Below are 20,482 nucleotides of genomic sequence, written 5' to 3' on the forward strand. Positions count from 1 at the left end.
CAACAAAAACAATTTAAAAAAAAGTTCTTTTCAGAACTACCTCCCCGTTATTAAAAAATTGGTACAATATTTGCAACTGTGCCAACCTCTATTTCTCTTAGTACGCTTCCCAGTTCGCTCCCCGGTACGCGAACCGGAAGCGAACCCAAAAATTTTTTTTTTTAAAAAGAACAGTAAGTATAAGGGAAGGAAACAGACACTTATGTTAAAAGAAAGACAGCTATAAGGGAGTAAACTAGAGATACTATTACCCGTAATCCACTGCTGATGATGTCACATATTACATCATTCATGACATGCTCAGTGACATCATCAGCAGAGGATTGCGGGTAACAGTATCCCTAGTTTATTCCCTATAGCTGTGTTTCTTTTAACATAACTGTCTGTTTCCTTCCCTTATACTTACTGTTCTTTTAAAAAAAATTTTTTTAGATCAGTCAGAAACAGTGAAAGTAATGAAATATAAAAGACTACGTAGAATATGAGGACTGTATGCAACAACTTTGACACTTACAGAAGCCTCACCTTCTCCATGCCTCCTACACAGTTCTACATGTACATCATAAATGCAAACAGAACAGAATTAATTATACATGTTAAATGGTTTATTTTTGCTGTTCTCAGAATGTATCAAATTTCACTAAAACAGTGACTTGAAGGTATTCATCATATAACAGCGGGGAAAAAAAACACAATCAAAATGATTGTGTTTAAAAAACCCATACAACATTAAAAATCAGAATTCAGAACTCCTTAAAGTTAACTTACTTTCCATGACGGCCAAGGATGTCCTATGAACAGCTTACACTCTGTTGTGCTGTTATTACTTTCAACCCGCCACTTTCTGAAAGAAAACCTCCATCGTTTTCAAAAACATGTTACATACAATAAATGACTTCTTGCTCTCTACCACAAGATTCCACAAGGCCAAATCTTGTCAGAGCCATGTATAACTCTTGGATTTCTTGTTAGCCAATCCCGTCTTTTCGCATTTCCACAACTTTCAGAATTAAAATGTTGAAGATCATTTACACAATCCTGGACTAGTAATATCTTCCCCTTCTTCCTCAATCATGTTCTACATTTCCTATCACACTGATACTGCTTACTATGAAGCAGACTTACACTACCTTTATGACTAGTACAATTATTTAATTCTCTACATCACTTTTAATCACAAAGCAATGTAAAACAGTAGACAGCATTGCAGACTTACATTCCCTCCACTCCATGTTTTGATTGGCTGCTTCAATTAGCTTATAAAAAGAAACAGTTTTTCTGAACTCATTCAAAGTGCACGTATTTCTCCATAAAGTCCAGTGTTATGGTAAGAAGTTATGTCTCTGTACTACACTTATCCTCAAGGCCAAATCGTGTAGGAGCCATGAGAACTTCTTGAAATTCCTCAGAGCACATCCCGAGATTCTTTCCCTAAAATTTTGGTTTTAAAAACACCAGGTAAGAGTTTTTAAGGTCAAACGGCAATTTTTTTTTGAAAATTAAAACAGAATCATTGCAGAATGACCAGCCATTTCTACACTTTAAATAAGCTGTATAATGTCCTGATGTTATTGAAGGACCATCATGATATATAATTGCTACAGTTACAAAAGTCCTTCCTGATATTGACAACTGTGAAGCCACAAAATTTTTAATTAAAGTTGTCAATTTTGTTCCATCAGGCCTACATCGTTGGAACATTAAAATGACATACTGGCCATATGTTCGTATAAATAATGTGGACATCATTTCAGATTTACATTGGCTACACTCCATGTTGTGATCAGCTGCTTTTACTAGCTTATTAAAAGAGACTGATTTACTGTCTGGCAAAGTTAAATATATAAATCTTTCTGAGTCTACACTAGTAGTACTTGATACCCTACAGTTCTCGCAGTCATGCTGCCATTGATAAGAAAGCCCAAACAGGTGATCTACATCTACACCTTCATCATGCAATACATCAAGCATGTACATTAAAAACTCCTGACAATCTTGCTGACTATTTTGAGAGAATTGTGTTTGGCCTGAACATCTGTCTAACAGATTTCGAATGTCAGACACACTTTCTATGTTTGTTCTATCAGTGCTACATTTCTCTAACACAGAATTTAACAAACTGCAAAATCTTTGATCAGAATTGACCACAATCTCTTCTTTTACATTTTCTAGAGAAAACAAAACATTAACTACTACATTAGCATAGCAGTTGACACCAGAACTGTTTTCAAATTGAAAACCAACAACATCTTCAACAGAATCCTTTTTGTTTCTGCTTGTAATTTCAGGTTCATCGACTTTTCGTCTTTTTGCTACAACCTCCCCAGTATTGGTCACATTTCTTCGTTTCCGGCCTACCACACGTTTCTCAAACAAAGGATACTGAGGCAAATGTGGCGCATACTCTCTTCTCAACCTATTGTATTCCTTAACACAATCTAGATCCGCACAAATGTTTGTGACATCACACTCAATCAAGTACAATCCCGATAAAGTCCTAACTCGTGACAATGCCACATATGCCATACCCTCCTTGAACACAGAACTGCCAATATTCACCAATGCACAGTCTACACTTAAACCTTGCGATTTATGAATTGTCACCGCATATGCCAAGCAAACAGGAAACTGCTTACGACGAACATATAAGTCTTTTACAAGCAAAAATCTAGCAGAACAACGAGCAATTAGCTGTACTTCCTCAATGCCATCAAATTTAATTTTTAAAAATTCAATTCCATCTCTATTTCTGTATTTCACAAAATCAACAACATTACCCATTGATCCATTTACCAGACCTCTTTCAACATGTAAATTCCTTCTTAAAATTATACGGCAGTTCAAGCACACATTCAGAGTCTTTTCAAAACCCGCAGTTTTAGATATACTCTTCTCTAATGAATCCAATTTTGTTTTCAGATTCTCAGACAAAATAATTGTTGATCCCATATGCTCTACTCTGTCAATAGCTTCCAATTTCACAATCTCTTGCTTTTCTAAATGCAACATTTTGTTGTTGAATTTGGCACATTCTGCAAGAGTTGGCATCAAACATATTCCAGATTTTTTCTCAGTAACTTTCTGAAAAATATTCTCAGGCACAACATCTTCGTCTGGATATAAATTTGTCAGTAATCGTGCATGTAAAGCTTCTTTCCCATGCTCGGTCACTTTTCCAATTCTAACATCTTGTAGAATAGTCTTGTAAACTTCATCCTTTGCCTGACGCATATTTTCATGCAGTTCAGCATAATTGAAGTTTAACCATATATTGACGTTGCCAATACTCCCTAAGCACTTCCTGGTATCTTCATGCGTGAGCATTTTGAACACAGGTTGCCCTTTCACTGGTGTCAGCTGCAGAAGATCTCCGAAAACAATGATGTGTTTGCCACCAAATAACACATCATACTCTGTTTTGAGAACTTCTTGCATTCTCAAATGCACAAAGGCAAGCATGACATTGGAAACCATGCTTACTTCGTCAATGATAAGAAGTTTCATTTTCCTCAAGACTCTTGAAACTTCAAAACAAGCATCTCCAGATAGCTTGTGATATTCTAATTTGTTGTCATGCTCCACTGGCAGCATCAGTAAACGATGTAAAGTAATCCCTTTAATGTTATGTGCTGCCAGTCCAGTTGGAGCGGTGACAACACAAGACAGCGATGACTCTGTCCTTTCCTGCAAATAACATGAAATTGCTTTAATAAGGAAACTTTTTCCAGTTCCCGCTTCTCCACTCACGTACAGTCGGACAGGCTTCAACGACGTACATGAGCACTCTTTCTTGTCATGACTTAATCCATGATCAATTTGCATGGTAAGTTCGTCATATATTTTCCTCTGCTCAACGTTGAGTTGTCTTTCCAACTCTTCTAAGTTAACCGCATCCTCCTGAGCATGTGCCATGGCTCTTTCCACTTCATTCATAGCAGTGGCAGCTTCATTTTCGATAAGAGGTCCTCCTAGTGGATCCTGACTCAATGAAGCAGAACTCTGACTGTCCTGAGAACTGTCTCTGGCAATCTCGGCTGCAATCGTTGCTTCCTGCTCAATTTCCACATTCAACATTTCTACATATTTGGGAAAAGCAGGACATTCTATGGTCTCCTTGGCAGCATTGAATGAGTCTTCGTAACAAAGGAAATCTCCAAGCAGTTCCTCTTCTGCACGCCAAGGCTTAAAAAGTTGCAAAAGTGCTAAATAGAAAAACTCCTTTTTTTCAGGAGATTCGCCACTCAATTTTCGATGGTTTATCAAGTGGCATTTTCTTTGCTTGACCAGACATCCCTCACTTCCTATTACAGCATACACTCCTTTCTCAGTATCTTCTTTGATGTTCCTCTTGAATATGTAATTTTGCAGAACCTCATACAGACAAACATTCTCGAGGTGACTGCTTCGATTTGGATAATATGTATCCAACATGTTGCTCTTCAAAATGTCGGTACTGTTTGGCTCCTTTTCCGCCAAATACTCAATTTCCCGCACAGGTTTCAGAACTCGATTACGCGTTGCAGCAAGACCAACACTCGCCCAAACGATACTCCTGGACTTGGCATAGAGACTTGCTGAAGACAACCGGTCAGAACATTCGTAAGCTCCGATTTCTCGATGCGACAACATCTTCAGACTGAAACTGTACAACTTCTTGCTGAGGCTCTTTTCATGGGAAATGTCCTCCCACATATCCTTCAATTCTGTCTTCTCTTTTTTGGTGATGTAAGATGTCACATACTGAGCCACAGCCATACAGTTATCAGCCACAAACTGTATATCCATGTTAGCATTCCACATGGAAAAAATCACCGGGTTGTAGTCGTTAATGTACTTAGACTCTTCGTTCCTCTTCAAATTGTATGTGTTTTTAGGTGATTTCTTCATCACATTATGTCGCAGCGAAGACATCAAACTGTTCACTCTTCCTTTAGAAATCACCGGTCGTGGAAAGCCGAAACGACATTTGGTGTAGAACTTGTCTTTGTTCCGGAATTTACGACGACAGTACTTTCCACATCGATGGCTTTGGAAACGTAGAACTTTTTCTCGTAGGCTTTTTTTCTCCTTTGCGTTTGGAACAGCACACGTAGAATACTGTTCTATGAAACTCATCACTGAGTCTTCTGCATCCGTTCCAAATTTAGGTGCATCCTTGATCCACAGCAACATATGTATATGAGGAGCACCTCTTGCTTGGTACTCCTTCCTCCAGAAGAAATCCAACACCTCTCCAAGAGGTGGATTCTTCTTATTCATGATGAAAGACATCATACCTTCAAATCTATGATTGAAGTACCTACATACATTGACTGGATCCAAAGAGCACAGTTCTCCGGGTGTCTTGAATTCGATGTTTTCTACGTTAGCATTTGCCTCTCGTAGAAATTCAAGTAAGTCTTCCCAGCCATACTCAGCACAGCTCAAAGTGAGGAACCATGTGGGAGTTCCTAAGTTCCTTAGCATACATTTTAAATCACCATGACGACGGTACCAGTACTCATTAGTACCACGCTGACACGCCATGAGATTAATCAGGTGAGAATCCAAAATACTGTCTTGGACATTGACTTTATCCATAAAGTCACTTGCCGAGATGTTTTGCATGTGTATACCACTTTTCAAGATGTGGTTCACTGCATATGACAGTCCAGACAGATCGCTTTCAAACAGGAGATGAAACAAATAAGGAATGCATTGTCGAAACCTAGGATCTCCTGCATACAATCGCAAAGTCCGGTATTCAGAAGCAGGAATTTGATGAGGTCGCTCATCATATCTTCCTCCCTGACCTGTTGGAAAAAGCTGTGGGAAACACCGAGCTTCCAAACTTTCCTCCCAAACACTAATGGGACTCCCTTTCGCTTGTTTCATTTGAAACAACTCAATAGCATTCCCCATGACTTCCTTGGAATGCAAAGGATGAACACTATAATGTTCATATATTTCTTCACTAGTACAGGGTTCTACTTTCTCAATTTGACCAGCACACAAATCGCTATCCTCTTCCTCACTTACTTCCTCTTCTGCAACATATACATTTTTATAGTACTTATTATATTTTTTCAAATACAATGTTGCCCTTTTGACTTTCCTAACATCTACTAAATCTTGCCATATTTTCTTATTCTTTGTCGGAACCCCATTAACTAAGATAACAAGAGGTTCCTCTTCCACTTTTTCTACTCCAATTGTGTTAATGTTTTTCTTCAAATCTAGAGGCAAATAAACAACTCTTCCCTTTAATCCTCTCTGTAAATCTGATGGAGGCAATTTCCCTGTCTTTGGCTCCATTCTTACAATAGCCTGAAAGGGATGGATACTTTGAATCAAAATAGATTCATAAGTATTTAAATCCTTCAATTCAGAAGGAATCTCAACCAAGTCCAGATTATTATGAACTGCTCTAGCAGGCATCTGGTTTTGATTTAATTTGTTACAACAATAAGTACACACACGTTGATCCAATCCCAAATCAAAACAATTTTCTACCATCAAGTATGTTGTAAAATCCTTCCATTCACTATTATTTTCCCTTTCACTTTTTCCATATAAATCCACTAACTTAGTCTGATTCTTATAATAAGTGCGTCGACAACACACACAAGTGAAATTTGGCCTCTCACTTGATTTCACCTCAAACGTCGCAATTTCCCTCTGGAAATTATCTGTACTGGAAACCTGTACACTATCTTCCACATTACTCTCTTCTTCTTGGTCAATTTCAACATTCTCCTCTTTACTTCCAAAGTAACAAAACTCAATTTCTTCACATATATTCTTCACATCTATTTCAGAACCATGCAAAAGAGCAGCGCATAATTGTTTAAGCATAATTGCTGGACTCTTAGCATAATACAACATTCTAACTAATTTCCTCACTTTATTATGATGCACTGCTAGCATCCTGAAATGATGAAAAACACTCTGGCATACTCTCCTGGAAAGACAAGCCAGTGAATGACCATGCAAACCTATCACTTCTCTCACTCTGCAAGGATCTAATTCTTGCAACAACTTCATTTTCTGCTTCAAACTGTTCTTACTAAATGACCGTATAAAATCACAAAGCAAATTGATGGAATCCTGTCGTACACTGCAAATACTACTACACTTCCAGGTGTACACAGGACCCTTAGGACGTCTCCCTAAAACCTCATTACCTAACACCTCTTCTATCTCTGTTGTCACAAGTTTTTCTTTTTCAACTGGACAACCATCTTTCACTTCATAAGCTCGACCACTGGTGTCAACTGCATGCACCAAATCATTATCCTGGAAATAACTCTCCTCATTAAAAAATGCCTCAGAGCTGGAACTATGCATCCATTCTCCAGAAAAAACTTCACAAAAATTACTACGATTAACTATTCTCTTCCATCTACTATTTCTTTTGAAATCATAAATTACCTTGTTTAGCTTCCGAATTCTATTGATTGTCAAAATAAATAACTTACGTTTAATTTCAAATGCCTGATCAATAACTTTCTCAACAATTTTTTTTCTCTTATAAAAAACCACTTTCTGCTGACCTTTCTTAATATTTTTTAACAAATTCCCAATTATCCTGTTGCGGAACATTCGTTTACGAATATCCCTAAACTCTTGTTTCCTTCTACTTTCATGCATAGAGTTATCTCTTACTCTAGCAGTAACATTTCTCATTGGCCTTTCCTTACCATTTGAATTCTGTCTCCTTTTCTGGAGTGAAACATTTTCTGTAGTAATATTTTTTTTACTACACATATTTCTTATGACTGTTTTTCGACTCTTACCCGGTGCTTTCTTGGTGACTTGACAAATCTTTTTGTTAGAGGACTGCTGCATTCTTCCATGGTCCTGCTGTCTTTGACGTTTTGCAGCCTTTCTTACTCTTTCTTTGCTAGGCATCCTAAAATCTTGAAATAATCTGCAGTTGAATCTGTGGTAAAATATAATAAAAAATGTTATTAACCACTATTACCCAACAGTAAATTAATAACAGTCATCAAAAACTTAACACACTACTTAAGTATATAATATACTGAAGCCTATCTCCAATTTTTCACTGAACAGGACTCATCTCTTCTTAACCTTGGATAAACCTCACCTACTCTGTGTCCCCTGCACATAATTAAATGTAAAGGGGCAGATTTATATTAACTAGCACATCCCCAGGGATGCACCAGTTAACGTGCACCGCTGCTCTGCCACCCACGGTGTGCCGCATTTACAATCAGATAGGACAAAGCTACATCAAAACCCTGCGCCTGCTTGAAGCAGGCATAGATCTTGACGCAGGTAGGCTGAAAGCTAAAGCAACAACTAAGTATCGTGTGCAGAAGTTACAAAAAAGGAAAAATGGCGTTTAAACCAGTAATGAGCCCATGCTAACGTAACACAGTGTAAAAATATCCAGGATCTACATCAGTTTGGGGTTCACGAACCTGGCAGGTACAAGGCACTGAGGCTTTCCACCGTGCATGTCTCATCCCAAATCATATGTTGTTTGTGAATGAAACAATTTCCCAGACCAAATGCTTTGGATTGGCTACTTCTAAAAAATTAAACACCCCTACTATCCCGGAGTTAGAGGAATATGATGGTTGGAGTAATTTTACTCGTTGTCCATTAAAGATTTACAGGCCCTACTCCGTAATTCTTCCTTTAACATTTCCAGTATAAATCCAAAAGGTTCACTGCTTTGGCAACGTTCCTTATCCACGGTTTAATAACGCTGCCTTTTGCTTTATATAAGTTTTCAAATTGTATGAAATATATACCAATAGGTCGTTATTAACCTTTAGGTAGTGGTTTTCTTCATGAGGTCTGGTCGCTTCCATACACATACAGATTTTCAAAGATGATCAAGACCTTTATCTGAATGGAGAGGAATGCACTGAGACGCCAGATCATTCACTAATGTGTAGGCACATACAGTTACACGGTTCATGCAACAAACACCGACCAAATATGGCTTGCGTGTTGCAAGGCACGCCAGTTCCTGCTATCATCCCCACGTTCAAGTTCTTGGAAAATGGTAGTTATTTGATGCTCAATAATGAAGATTGTTCTGGGTTAATTAAAAGTATTCATTTTATCGTAACAGTAAATGAACGGGTTATTTGCTGCAGAAATGTTCTATTTCCTCCCACACATGAACATAGGGAGTTTTCAATCTGGCCACAAATACCAACCTTGGGAGCACATTTCAACAGCATGGCAAGAATAAGAGCTCTTTTGTCTCAGAGAGAGGTGGCCTTGAGTTCGGCCCGTGAAACTTTCGTGCTTCACATAGCGAACACCCGTACAGAGGTGCAGACCCTTTTAAATACAGATTCGACTTTGCATTTCAGCAAGATTACCCATTCATTTCCATGCAGCAGGAGGCCCATAGGAATGAAGGTGCAATTTGCGATTAGCAATTACCTCATCGCAAATTACGAATTTTTCCGACGGTGCAGGGGTGTCTCAAGAACACCCTGCTGCACCCCTGAAAAAAAAAATTGGGGTCATATGGCGCACATAAATTTTGAAAACATTCCTTTACCTCAAAAACGATTTTCAACTCATAATTTGAAAACACTGCACATGGGGAAATGACTTAAAATGTCCTTAAGACACATAAAAGCATTTTTTGATTGCCTTTGCAGCATGTTTCAGTCACCTTTAACATGCCTATGTAACGGAAACATTCAAAATCTAAATTTGCCATGCACAGGTGGGAGCATATTTACAAGCAATTTGCTCCACACACAAACTTCTTACATTGAAATGGGAAAAATAACATCAGAGACTCTCAATTACCTTATAAAGAAGCAGACACCATTATGTCCTTCTCATCAATATTAAAACCATTGCTTTTTCTCAAAAACGATTTACAAGTCATAATTTGAAAACACTCCACAGCTCCTATGCACATAAAAGCCCTGTCAGTACTAATACTTCACATTTTCTCCAATTACAATTTCTCAAAGAAACAAAATCTATTTGTGAAACACTTGAGACAAAGCACTATTTTCTATCTAAATTAAAGAAATTTTTTCTCACCTTAGCAAATACTTTGAGTTTCAAAACAGTCTCAGAAACACACCAATTTGTCTTCAGCAGAGCAAAAGGTATGCACTCCAGAGTCTGCAGCTATCAAAAGCACAGAAATGCTGTAATTCCTCACACAGATCTCTCATGTCACCCAATCAAAACTCTTCCCTCACTTTTTTTCAAAGCAAAACCCTTCCCCCCTCTGCCCCCTCTCTGCTTTTTCTGCATAGCAACCACCTCTTGCAAGACCTCTCACACAACAATGTTGCAATTGAACTCTGAACTCTCAGTGCACCTGCATATCCAAAGCATTCTTTCATTTAATGATTTTTTCTTCGCCACTCAAAATACATCTTTCAACGAACTCATCCATGCACACTAACTTTCTGTTTTCAGCAATCAAAATCCACCAATCACTCTTACTGCTTCATTAACACAGAAACTCCTCAGTTTTTTTCATTTTACACTCTCATTTTTTCAACTGCCATTTCATTGCCACACTTCATCTGACTGCAGGAGAACCTTCTCTCGCCATGTTTTCTGTCTGGATTGTTGGACATAGCTACATCTATTGGGCTCAAAGGTACGCTGAAAACAGGAATTTACCTAACCTCAATTTACAAGATGTGGAAATTAAGTGGTTTGGCCACAGAGGATTAAAATGTCACCAATTGATACCATTGGTGAAAACCTTTATGCATTTGCCAAAACCTGACCTGTTAATTGTGCACTGTGGAGGTAATGATTTGGGCACTTTGACTGGGGTAGGTCTGGAAATGCTTTTAAAGGACACCTTTGAGCAATTGATGGCACTTTTTCCTCAGACTGCCTTGGTATATTCAAATATATGCCAAAGACAGAAATGGAGGTGGTCGAACCAATTTTGTCCACAAATTGAGAAATCGAGGAAGCATGTAAACAAATCTGTTTCAGCTTACATGAGAGACCATGGAATGGGCTCCCTGTACAACAATAACTTGCGTTACTACATGCAAGATATCTACAGAGCAGATGGAGTTCACTTCTCAGATGAGGGCAACAGAGTTTTCACTCTGAATTTAAGACTGTGCATTGGTACCTACTTATAAGTACCTAAATGTACCATAAACCCAAAAGCTCTTCTCAGAGCTACCCTACATCTGATCACTCACAATTATTATTTTACTCTAACTTTTTTCACTAATTTTCAAGAAAGTACGCTCCCCAGACCGCTTCCCGGTTCGCGAACCGGGCGCACTCCACGCAAAAAAACTAAAAAAACGGTATATTTTTTTTTTGCCCTGCGAGACCCTTTCAAAGCCTCCACATCAAACCTAGGGGGTCAGGGAGGATCTACTATGCCCCCTTATGGTCATTTGCCCCTTCGCTTTGGCCTCCTCTTGTCTCTCGATCCTACCGAGAGGCAAGATGGCGGCCGCTACGGACTGTTTGGAATGTTTACAGACGCCGAAAAACCAATCAGCTTCGCAAACCTCCGTAACGCGAAAAGTACGAGAAGCGGAGCGCTGTTACAGATATATATCTTTTTTTGAACGTTAATTTCTCAAAATCCACTAGAGCACATATATTGAGACCTAGCAAAGGCACATCGGGCTACCAGTCCCTACAATTTTGCCAAGTTTCGTGCAAATCCATTCAGCCGTTCGATTATTAATATTATTATTTTTTTTGCCCCGCGGTGCCCTTTTAAAACCTCCACATCAAACGTAGGGGGTCACCGACGATCTACTATTCCCCCTTATGGTCATTTGCCCCTTCGCTTTGGCCTCCTCTTGTCTCTTGATCCTACCGAGAGACAAGATGGCGGCCGCTACGGACTGTTTGGAATGTTTACAGACGCCGGAGAGCCAATCAGCTTCGCTTCGCAAAGCTCCGTAACGCGAAAAGTACGCGAAGCGGTGCGCTGTTACAGATATATATCTTTTTTTGAACGTTAATTTCTCAAAATCCACTGGAGCACATATATTGAGATCTAGCAAAGGCACATCGGGCTACCAGTCCCTACAATTTTGCCAACTTTCGTGCAAATCCATTCAGCTGTTCGATTATTATTATTTTTATTTTTTTTTGCCCCGCGGGGCCCTTTTAAAACCTCCACATCAAACCTAGGGGGTGAGCGACAATGTACTATGCCCCCTTATGGTCATTTGCCCCTTCGCTTCGGCCTCCTCTTGTCTCTCGATCCTACCGAGAGACAAGATGGCGGCCGCTACGGACTGTTTGGAATGTTGACAGACGCCGGAGAACCAATCAGCTTCGCTTCACAAAGCTCCGTTGCGCGAAAAGTCCGCGAACCAGAGCGCTGCCCGGTCCGCTGTTACAGATATATATATTTTTTTAAACGTTAATTTCTCAAAATCCACTGGAGCACATATATTGAGACCTACAAAAGGCACATCGGGCTACCAGTCCCTACAATTTTGCCAAGTTTCGTGCAAATCCATTCAGCCGTTCGGGCTAAAAGTGAGGCCAACCGCCCTATGGAAAACTCAATGTTAAAAACACGTTTTGGGACCCCCCTTTTTTCTCGGCCCCCCCTTGACGAACCCCCCCAAAATTTTCAGGGGCTGCTCAGAAACAAAATGTGCCATTTTCCTGAAAATTTCAGCCAATTCCGTCCACAAACGCCAAAGTTATTAGACATAGAATTTTCAAAAAACCCATAGAGAAAAAATCCTAACTATATATACCTACTGGCGACCGCCAGTAGGTAATATATATATATATATATAAATTGAGCATGATACGTGAACATATCTGATCAGTTTCATCATTAATATATCATTAACTGAGGTTAACGTAGAAAGAAACATTATGTGTCTTCTACATCCTCTAGACACCACCACTAGATGAACAATATGGTATTGAAGACCTCGCAAATTGCATCGTCAAGGAGTTAGATTTGTATTTAAACAGTTGTTTTGAAATCACAAATAATACTGGTATGTTGATGTTATCTAATATTTTTTTATTGCTGTCTAATGTGTAACGAACAAGTACTTGAATATGGAAGATACATGCATACACAGTACGTTTTTGATTTGATAGGAAAAAAACTGAAGTTTCGCATACTTTCAAGACATTTATTTTTATATGTTCATACTCAAATTTAACATAATGCAGACTTGCAAATACATTTTTGTGTAGAAATATTATCTTTAAACATGTGAAACCAAACAACACACAAAATCACATATAATAGACAAGAGAGAACAGTTCTGAGGAAAAGAAAAATACATTGTTAAAAAATTGTTAAGAACCCTTTAACAAAACAACTGGGTTAGAAAAGTTTCACTCTGCATACATATGAGGTTGCTAGGTTGAGGAAATCGCTGTTATATGTTACTTAAGTAAATTATTTTGTTAAAAGAATTTCTAAGTGCATCTTTCAGTTAATTAAATGGACAATTATTAACGGTTTGGTTGTGATTGGAGGAAATGATGGTAAGGAGGGAGAGAGGATGAAGTGAAATGGAGAACATTGGCAATGGCTTCTAAAGTAGAAGTACCTTTTAGCAGCTTCACTAGAAGGGTCAGTCTCAAGTACTCTATAAATTATCGCAAACACATGTATGTTACTAGAAAACATAATAAATGCCGGCTATAGATTGTAGATTTCAAATTGTAATTAAAGCAAATGAAATATAGACAATATTTAAAATTAGCATCTATGTTTACATTTGTTGTAATACATATGATGCTACATGTAGAAAATATTGTTTTGCTTTACATTTCCTAAACATCCACCAGTTTGAAACGATGATTTGTGGCTAGCACAGTTACATGAAAGCAGAGAAATAAGAAAGCTAGCTGAAAAGAATGAAACACAGCTCAGTCTTGCTCATCTTAATATACAGCATTGTTGAGCTGAGCATCCTATTGAAAAGGGCGAAAGAGAGTAAAAAGCTTGAGTGTAAGTGAGAGAGGTGGAGAGCAGAAAATAGCATGCATGTGGGTTTGTGAAAGCGGGAAAGGTGAGGGCAAATGTCTGAGAGAAAGAGTATGGAGTGTGACAGAGGGGGAGCACCAAAGTATGCATCAGGGGTAATAAAATTATGTTTAGGGGACCCGGTTTTATGGTATTTATTTTTGGGACATTTACATCTGTATTTATCCATATTTATTTTGTGCTATTTTTATCTGTATTCATTTATATTTATTTTAGGTTTTTATGAAAAAATGAAGCTGAAATTAGTATATTTCCACATTTATTTATCCGGTAAATATGCTTGAATGCCTACCAGGTTTCATCGCAGTAAACACCCACGTAAGATAAATCAATGCACTTATAGGAAAACATGCAAATTTCAGAATCAACCTTGCACTTATCTGCTGCTGTTAAAGCCTCTTTAGTAAAATTGCTTTCTCTTTTAGCCCCCTTACCTATCAATATCTGTATTTAGAATTACTCCAAAAGCTACCTAATTTCCGTTTTTATCCACATTTTAAAAAAAATGCAGACAAGAAAATAAATGTTTGATGTCTGTATTTATCTGTAAAAATCAGTATAAACGGAAGACAGTGAGCCTTAATTATGTTGCAAGAAAAAGCAAAATATGCTCCTTTATGTGGTACATTTTTTATAGTATTTCTTCATAATTTTGTAACTTTTGCACATAGTAATACTGTCTGGGCAAAGATTTCATGTTTGCGTTTTTCTTATTACGATCTAATTGGCTAACAAAGTCATTTATAACCGATTTTAATCTGAAATCATATTACCCAAAGTGTGAGCAATGCTATATGCAAACCCTGTTCAACCAGCAAAAAGAATGAGTTACACGATGTTATTGCATTACGACTCCCTATTTAAAGTTTTAGGAACATTAAACAGTATTTGATTCACTTTTATCTTTTTTCTTGGCCTAATCCATTTATCAAATGCATACTTTTTCTATTTAACATTTATATCACTCAAGCTTTTTTTTTTTACTTTGTGCAATAAGCATCCCAAAGTCATGTTAGTAGTATGCGTTGCTCTCCACATTCCTTTAAAATATATCACATTCTCATTGCACTGCACTAGTAGAGTACTTGTCCATAATACTCTACACCAGAATGAGTCACAATAAAAGATGGCAAACCCCACAGTGGGCTATCATAGACAAATAGCCACTGAAACATTTGGATATAATGTAGGAAAAGACAACCAACTGGACACAGATGTATTATACTGTATAGAAAGACTGCTAGTAAACTAGCATTGTAATCTGATTTTATAGCTTATCAAAGTGAGAGCCTTCCAAGCTATTTTCCTTTTCTAGACTTGACAGATACGGAGCAAAGCTATAGCTACATCCAACACTTAGAGATGTAATACTGGAGGCATGGCCAGGGGGAAGTCCAGGCAAGACATGTTTCTCCTTAGAGTTGTGTGAGAGCCCATATTCCATCTGGATCCTGGGCGTGTAGCGAAACACAACTGTGCTCGCAGGGGGGCCCCCGAGGAGATCCCATAGCATCATAAGAGGAGGCATCCAAGGCCACGAATTGGTGGCAGCTGGAAAGGCACCCAGTGAGCAAATGATGGAGCAGGAGGGCCCCAAGTCAGCAGCAGGCTCGCCCCACAAGTCAGTGGTGGCCTCAGGGCGACCCCCTGAGGGCAGAAAAATGTCCGGATCTGGAGTAGGCAGTGAGCCCGCCCAGGGAATCGACACTGCCCGGAAGCAGACAACGGGCCCTGTGAGCATTGTTGGGCCCCTACCTGTGGGCTGGGCTCTACAGCATCCCCTAGGCATAAGGCACACAAGAGAGCAATACCAGTGGGATACAGAAACCTCAGGAAGGCCACTGCGGTGTGGCATTGACCCTGGACACCATGGGGCCCTCCCTGCTAGGTGGCGTGCGTAATGCAGGGGGCAGACACTGGTTGATCCCATTTGGGAACCCTGGAAGGCATGGAGATTGGGACTGAGGTCTGCAGGGCTTGTAGCGCCAATTAGAAGGCCTGCACTGACATACACCCTGAGGAGAGGTATTAGATTAGGGACCCCTAAGGGAGGTGTGCATCACAGCTCTAGTCAGGAGTGCGTGTTGTGGCGAACTGTGACCTGCTTGTCCCTTGTACAATGGAATCCAACAGGGTGAAAGCCCCCCACTCTTCTTCCATTAGAGACATGTTGCAAAACCTGAGCCTCTGGACCCCAGGGAGAGAGGTCCCAGCCCACATCTGGTGATTCAGGGGGAGCTCTGACCCTAGGCTCCTGCGACCAAGGAAGACATCCAGCTGTTACTCTTTGAATTTCACAAAGATATTACTTCACTTTGGCGGGACTTTACCAGGCACCAAACTGATCTAGACCAATACCTATGTCAAGCAGACTCCCACCTGGCACAGCTCAAATCTACAGTGGTGGGCCATACCCAGAACAATGTGGATCATGCAGCCCAAATAGAAAGACTAGAATGAGATCAGGCAATGCTACACAACAAGCTTGATGACCTTGAAAATCACTCAAGGAGGAACAGTATATGGATCGGAGGCATCGCAACCACAGTTCCCCAGGTGGTCCTGGAGGCCCATGCACAGGCACTCTTTGCCCACAAAGAAAAACCACATACTACAACTGCCCAATAGTTAGCGGGTCTTCCTCGATGGCACTCACTGGCTGTACTCAGCCTTCCAGTAACAAAAGAATCTCTCCCCAGATACTCACACTCAAGTTCATTATTTTCACATGATGGAGAAGATATTTCAGGCAGCTAGCAGGAAGAACCAATAGTGTTCAGAGTGTACAATATCTCACTGTTTCAAGACATCTATGCCTAGACGCTGCCCCACCAGAGAGAGTTCAGAGAAATTAGATAACACTTTCAGGCTCACAAGATCCAATATAGCCTCTGTCTCCACTTTAGCTTCAAAGACAATATGGTGGCAGTTCACACAGCCCAGATGCCTGTGAGATACTGGGCATGCTGCCCCCTCCAGAAGAGGAATTCCCCTGGGGATCTGCAACTCTTCTACCAGTGGACCAAGGGAGGCTGGTGTTTCCAGACTACACGTTCGATAAGGAAGAAAGCCCGCAAATAAGGATGTCAAGAAGAAAGAGACCAAAGATCACCATTGTCAGGATGAGACACCCCCCTTGAACATTCCTAGAGGTACATTAGGCTTCAAAGGGGGTCACAAAGGGGGTTACAATACCTCTCCATCCTCTTCTGCTGAACATTGATGCACTACTTTGGAGGATGACTGGGCGGGTGGCTCTCTTGTTTGTTACGCTACTTCTTCAGATAATACCTGATGGTGCAACTATTTTCTACCCTTTATTGTTTTCAGGAGACTTCCTCTCGGAACACAGAACTCGAGAGAGGTTTGGCAGTAAGCTGCGACTATAGTTCTTCAGTTTTTATTATATTTTTGTTGTTGTTTTGTTTATTGTTTATTCCAGTGACACACGCATGCAAAATGTCCTGAGTCGACTTGGTGGGGACACATTCCCTTAACTATAGCGTCCACATAGGCATGGGCATCCATATAACTTGAAATGACTGCCCTATTAATAGTCTTATTGAACGTGCAAGGCTTAAATACTCAGATAAAGCGTAGAGAATTAATAAACCGGCTTAGGCAGAACGAGATGGACGTGGCACTGCTCCAGGAGACTCACCTTTTTAAAAAAATTGTATGAATGTATGTATGTATATAATATTTATTAAGCACATCAAATATCCCACGGGTACCCTGGCACTGCAATACGTAATTTAGAGGACCAATTTTAATCAGAGAACCAGAGGGAGTAGGCAGTAATCAGAAAAAAGAGTCAGATTCTAGGAAACAGCCATGTCTTAATCCTTTTTCCGAACAACATCAGTGAGTTACACTGTCTGATACCAGGTGGCAGCTCATTCCACAGCTTTGCCGCAGCAATGCTGAAAGCACATCCACCCAGTCTAACCCTATTAAATCTAGGAATTTTCGCTAGACCGTCTGAGGAGGAGCGGAGCTGTTGAGTGGGAATGTACCAGTGTAATTTTTCTGGCGGAGGTTTCGGACCCAAGTCATGCAAGGCTTAAACACTATACTCAGGGACTTAAACTGTACTCTTTGCAACACTGGAAGCCAGTGTAGCTCGGCCAAGCATTTTAATGCAGAAGAATCTCACGGTTTAGCCAAAGCTAATCTTGTCGCCATATTTTGAACCTGTTGCAAACGTTGGATCAGATATTTAGGAGAATCCAGTAACAGGGCGTTACAATAGTCAAGTCGACTTAAAATTTTACCCTGCACTATTAATGCTCTGGCTGAGACAGGCAACAATGGAAGAATATTTCTCAAAGCTCTAATCAGCCCAAAACAGCACCCTGCCGTTTTGCTCACCTGTGCCTCCAGGGTCAGATTAACACTGAATAGGACTCCAAAATTGCAGACCGTATTGGCCGGGACCATAGGGTAGGAGGTACCTAGTGGCCAGAAATTATGGGGGAGAGGTAGAGGCACCTTTCCTACTGCGCAGTGCACTACTTCGGTTTTCTCAGAGTTGAATTGTAAAAAATGCAACCATAGCCATTGCGCAGTATCACGCATACAAGCATAAAAATCCTCCAACACAGAAGGTTGGGTGCCATCCAAAGATAAAATGACCTGAGTATCATCTGCATAATTTATAAGTTTCACCTTATGAGCCTGAATTATGTCAATTAGAGGGCTGAGATATACATTAAACATAATCGGGCTAACAGCAGACCCCTGTGGGACACCATGGCCAATATTAATAAAGGTTGATTGAAACGGCGGAAGGGCCACCGCCTGGCGCCTACCCAAAAGATAAGAGCGAAACTCCGGCCTCCTCGAGGCAGGTCAGCAAAATACTGTGGTTGACCGTGTCAAAGGCGGCAGACAACTCAAGCAATAAAAATATTGCCGATTGTCCCTTGCCTGTCAACAACCGAAGGTCGTCCTTCACGGTCAACAGAGCAGACTCCGTACCGTGGTCTGGGCGAAAGTCAAATTGGCCGTCCGCCAACTTATTATTACTCTCCAGAAACACCGACAGAGATCTGCTGACCCAGTGTTCAAGGATCTTCACGGGGTAAGGTGGGAGAGAGATTGGTCGATAGCTTTCTGGGCGTGCTAGATCAAGAGTAGCCATTTTCAGGAGCAGAGTAACCACGCCTGTTTCCAGCTAGATGGCACCTCCCCACTGGAGAGTGAGTAGTTACAGATCTGTCTAAGACTAGGAAACAGATCTGCAGCATATTCCTTCCACATTTTATGAGGAAGAGGGTCCAGTGAGAAGCCGGAAGTGACCTCCCGAGCCAACCTGCCAAACTCCTCCTCTGGCAACAATTCAAAATGATCCAAAATGCTCAAGTTTGTATTCCCAGCTTCCACCTCTACACTAGACGTCTTTTCTGCATCAGTAGACAAGGTGGTAATCAGTCCACTAGGACAGCTTACTGCTACCGCTGGAGTCGCTGTTTTAAGTCAATTCATGATGGTACTAATCTTTTCCTCAAAAAAGATTGCCAGTCTGTCACAAAGATCCTGAGATGGCAGAATCTCATCTTGCAAGCACTTAGGATTGGCAATCTCATTGACCAATCTAAAAACACATTTAGATTTATTTGATGATTTCAGAATAGTTTCTGAAAAATATTCTGATTTGGCTGTGAAGATTCCTTTATTATAGATGGATATAGCTGTTTTCCATGCAGCCTTATCCTCATCTACATAATGCTTGCGCCATTTCTTTTCAGCCTGTTTACAAATCAATTTCAGATTTCTTAGATTTTCATCAAACCAGCTAGCTGTATGTCTGCCTCTACTTTTGCATACTTTCAGAGCAGCAATTTGATTAGGTGTCGCCATAATCTCACTACACAATTCTATATAGTTCCCCTCCACTGATCTAACAACATCTAAGGTCTTATTAATGGTAAACGTTGAGGAGGATATTCCCTTCTTTAATGCCCCCTTCCAATCCCTGTTTAAGAAGCTCCTAGCTTCCCCATTAGCAGGAGCCACTCGGCTGGGGATACATGTTAAAAATTTAACCAGACAGTGGTCAGTCCACTCCATCGGAAGTACCTTTATATGTCCGGTGGCGTTTTCCTCACTAAAAACGAAATCCAGCATGTGGCCCCCTTTATATGTAGGCTCTTTCACCCCTTGACGGAGTCCAAGGTTCTCACAGGATTGGAGTGGAGAAGTGTGGCTCAATGATTAGAGTGGCAGACCCTGATGCAGAGGTCTAGCCCGGGACCAGGGTTCAATTCCCCGCCTCGGCGGGTCTTGAGCTCAAAAATTCCACGGGTCTGATAATTCTCGCCTCGGTGCCTATTCCAATCATGGAGTCCCACTCTGCAACTCTGGGCAATAGCTTGCTTAATCTCCACAACGGCCCCCACAACGCTAAGGATGCCTGGCCTCCACCTTGGGGGTGCCCAGGAGTGGACACCTCACAGGGAAAGCCAGGATGGGTTCCACAGCGGTATTCGTACAAGCGCCTTGAGACCCTTG

At 40.4% G+C, this 20,482-nt stretch overlaps 1 protein-coding gene across 6 annotated transcripts in view; it reads right to left on the reverse strand.

The window, feature by feature from the left end:
- The window catches only part of ABCC9 (ATP binding cassette subfamily C member 9), a 1,243,587-nt gene that overhangs the window by 678,523 nt on the left and 544,582 nt on the right, over window positions 1–20,482 (reverse strand). For 4 of the 6 annotated variants that reach the window (XM_078674076.1, XM_078674073.1, XM_078674075.1 and 1 more), the window contains one exon: window positions 13,530–13,568. The exons of the other annotated variants lie outside the window; for them this stretch is intronic. In XM_078674076.1, the coding sequence (XP_078530202.1) occupies window positions 13,530–13,568 (39 nt within the window). The remainder of the gene's footprint in view (window positions 1–13,529; window positions 13,569–20,482) is intronic. 6 annotated transcript variants of the gene reach the window in all.

The sequence above is a fragment of the Lissotriton helveticus genome, chromosome 1_1 (genome assembly GCF_964261635.1).
Source record: "Lissotriton helveticus chromosome 1_1, aLisHel1.1, whole genome shotgun sequence".
Lineage (NCBI taxonomy): Eukaryota > Metazoa > Chordata > Amphibia > Caudata > Salamandridae > Lissotriton > Lissotriton helveticus.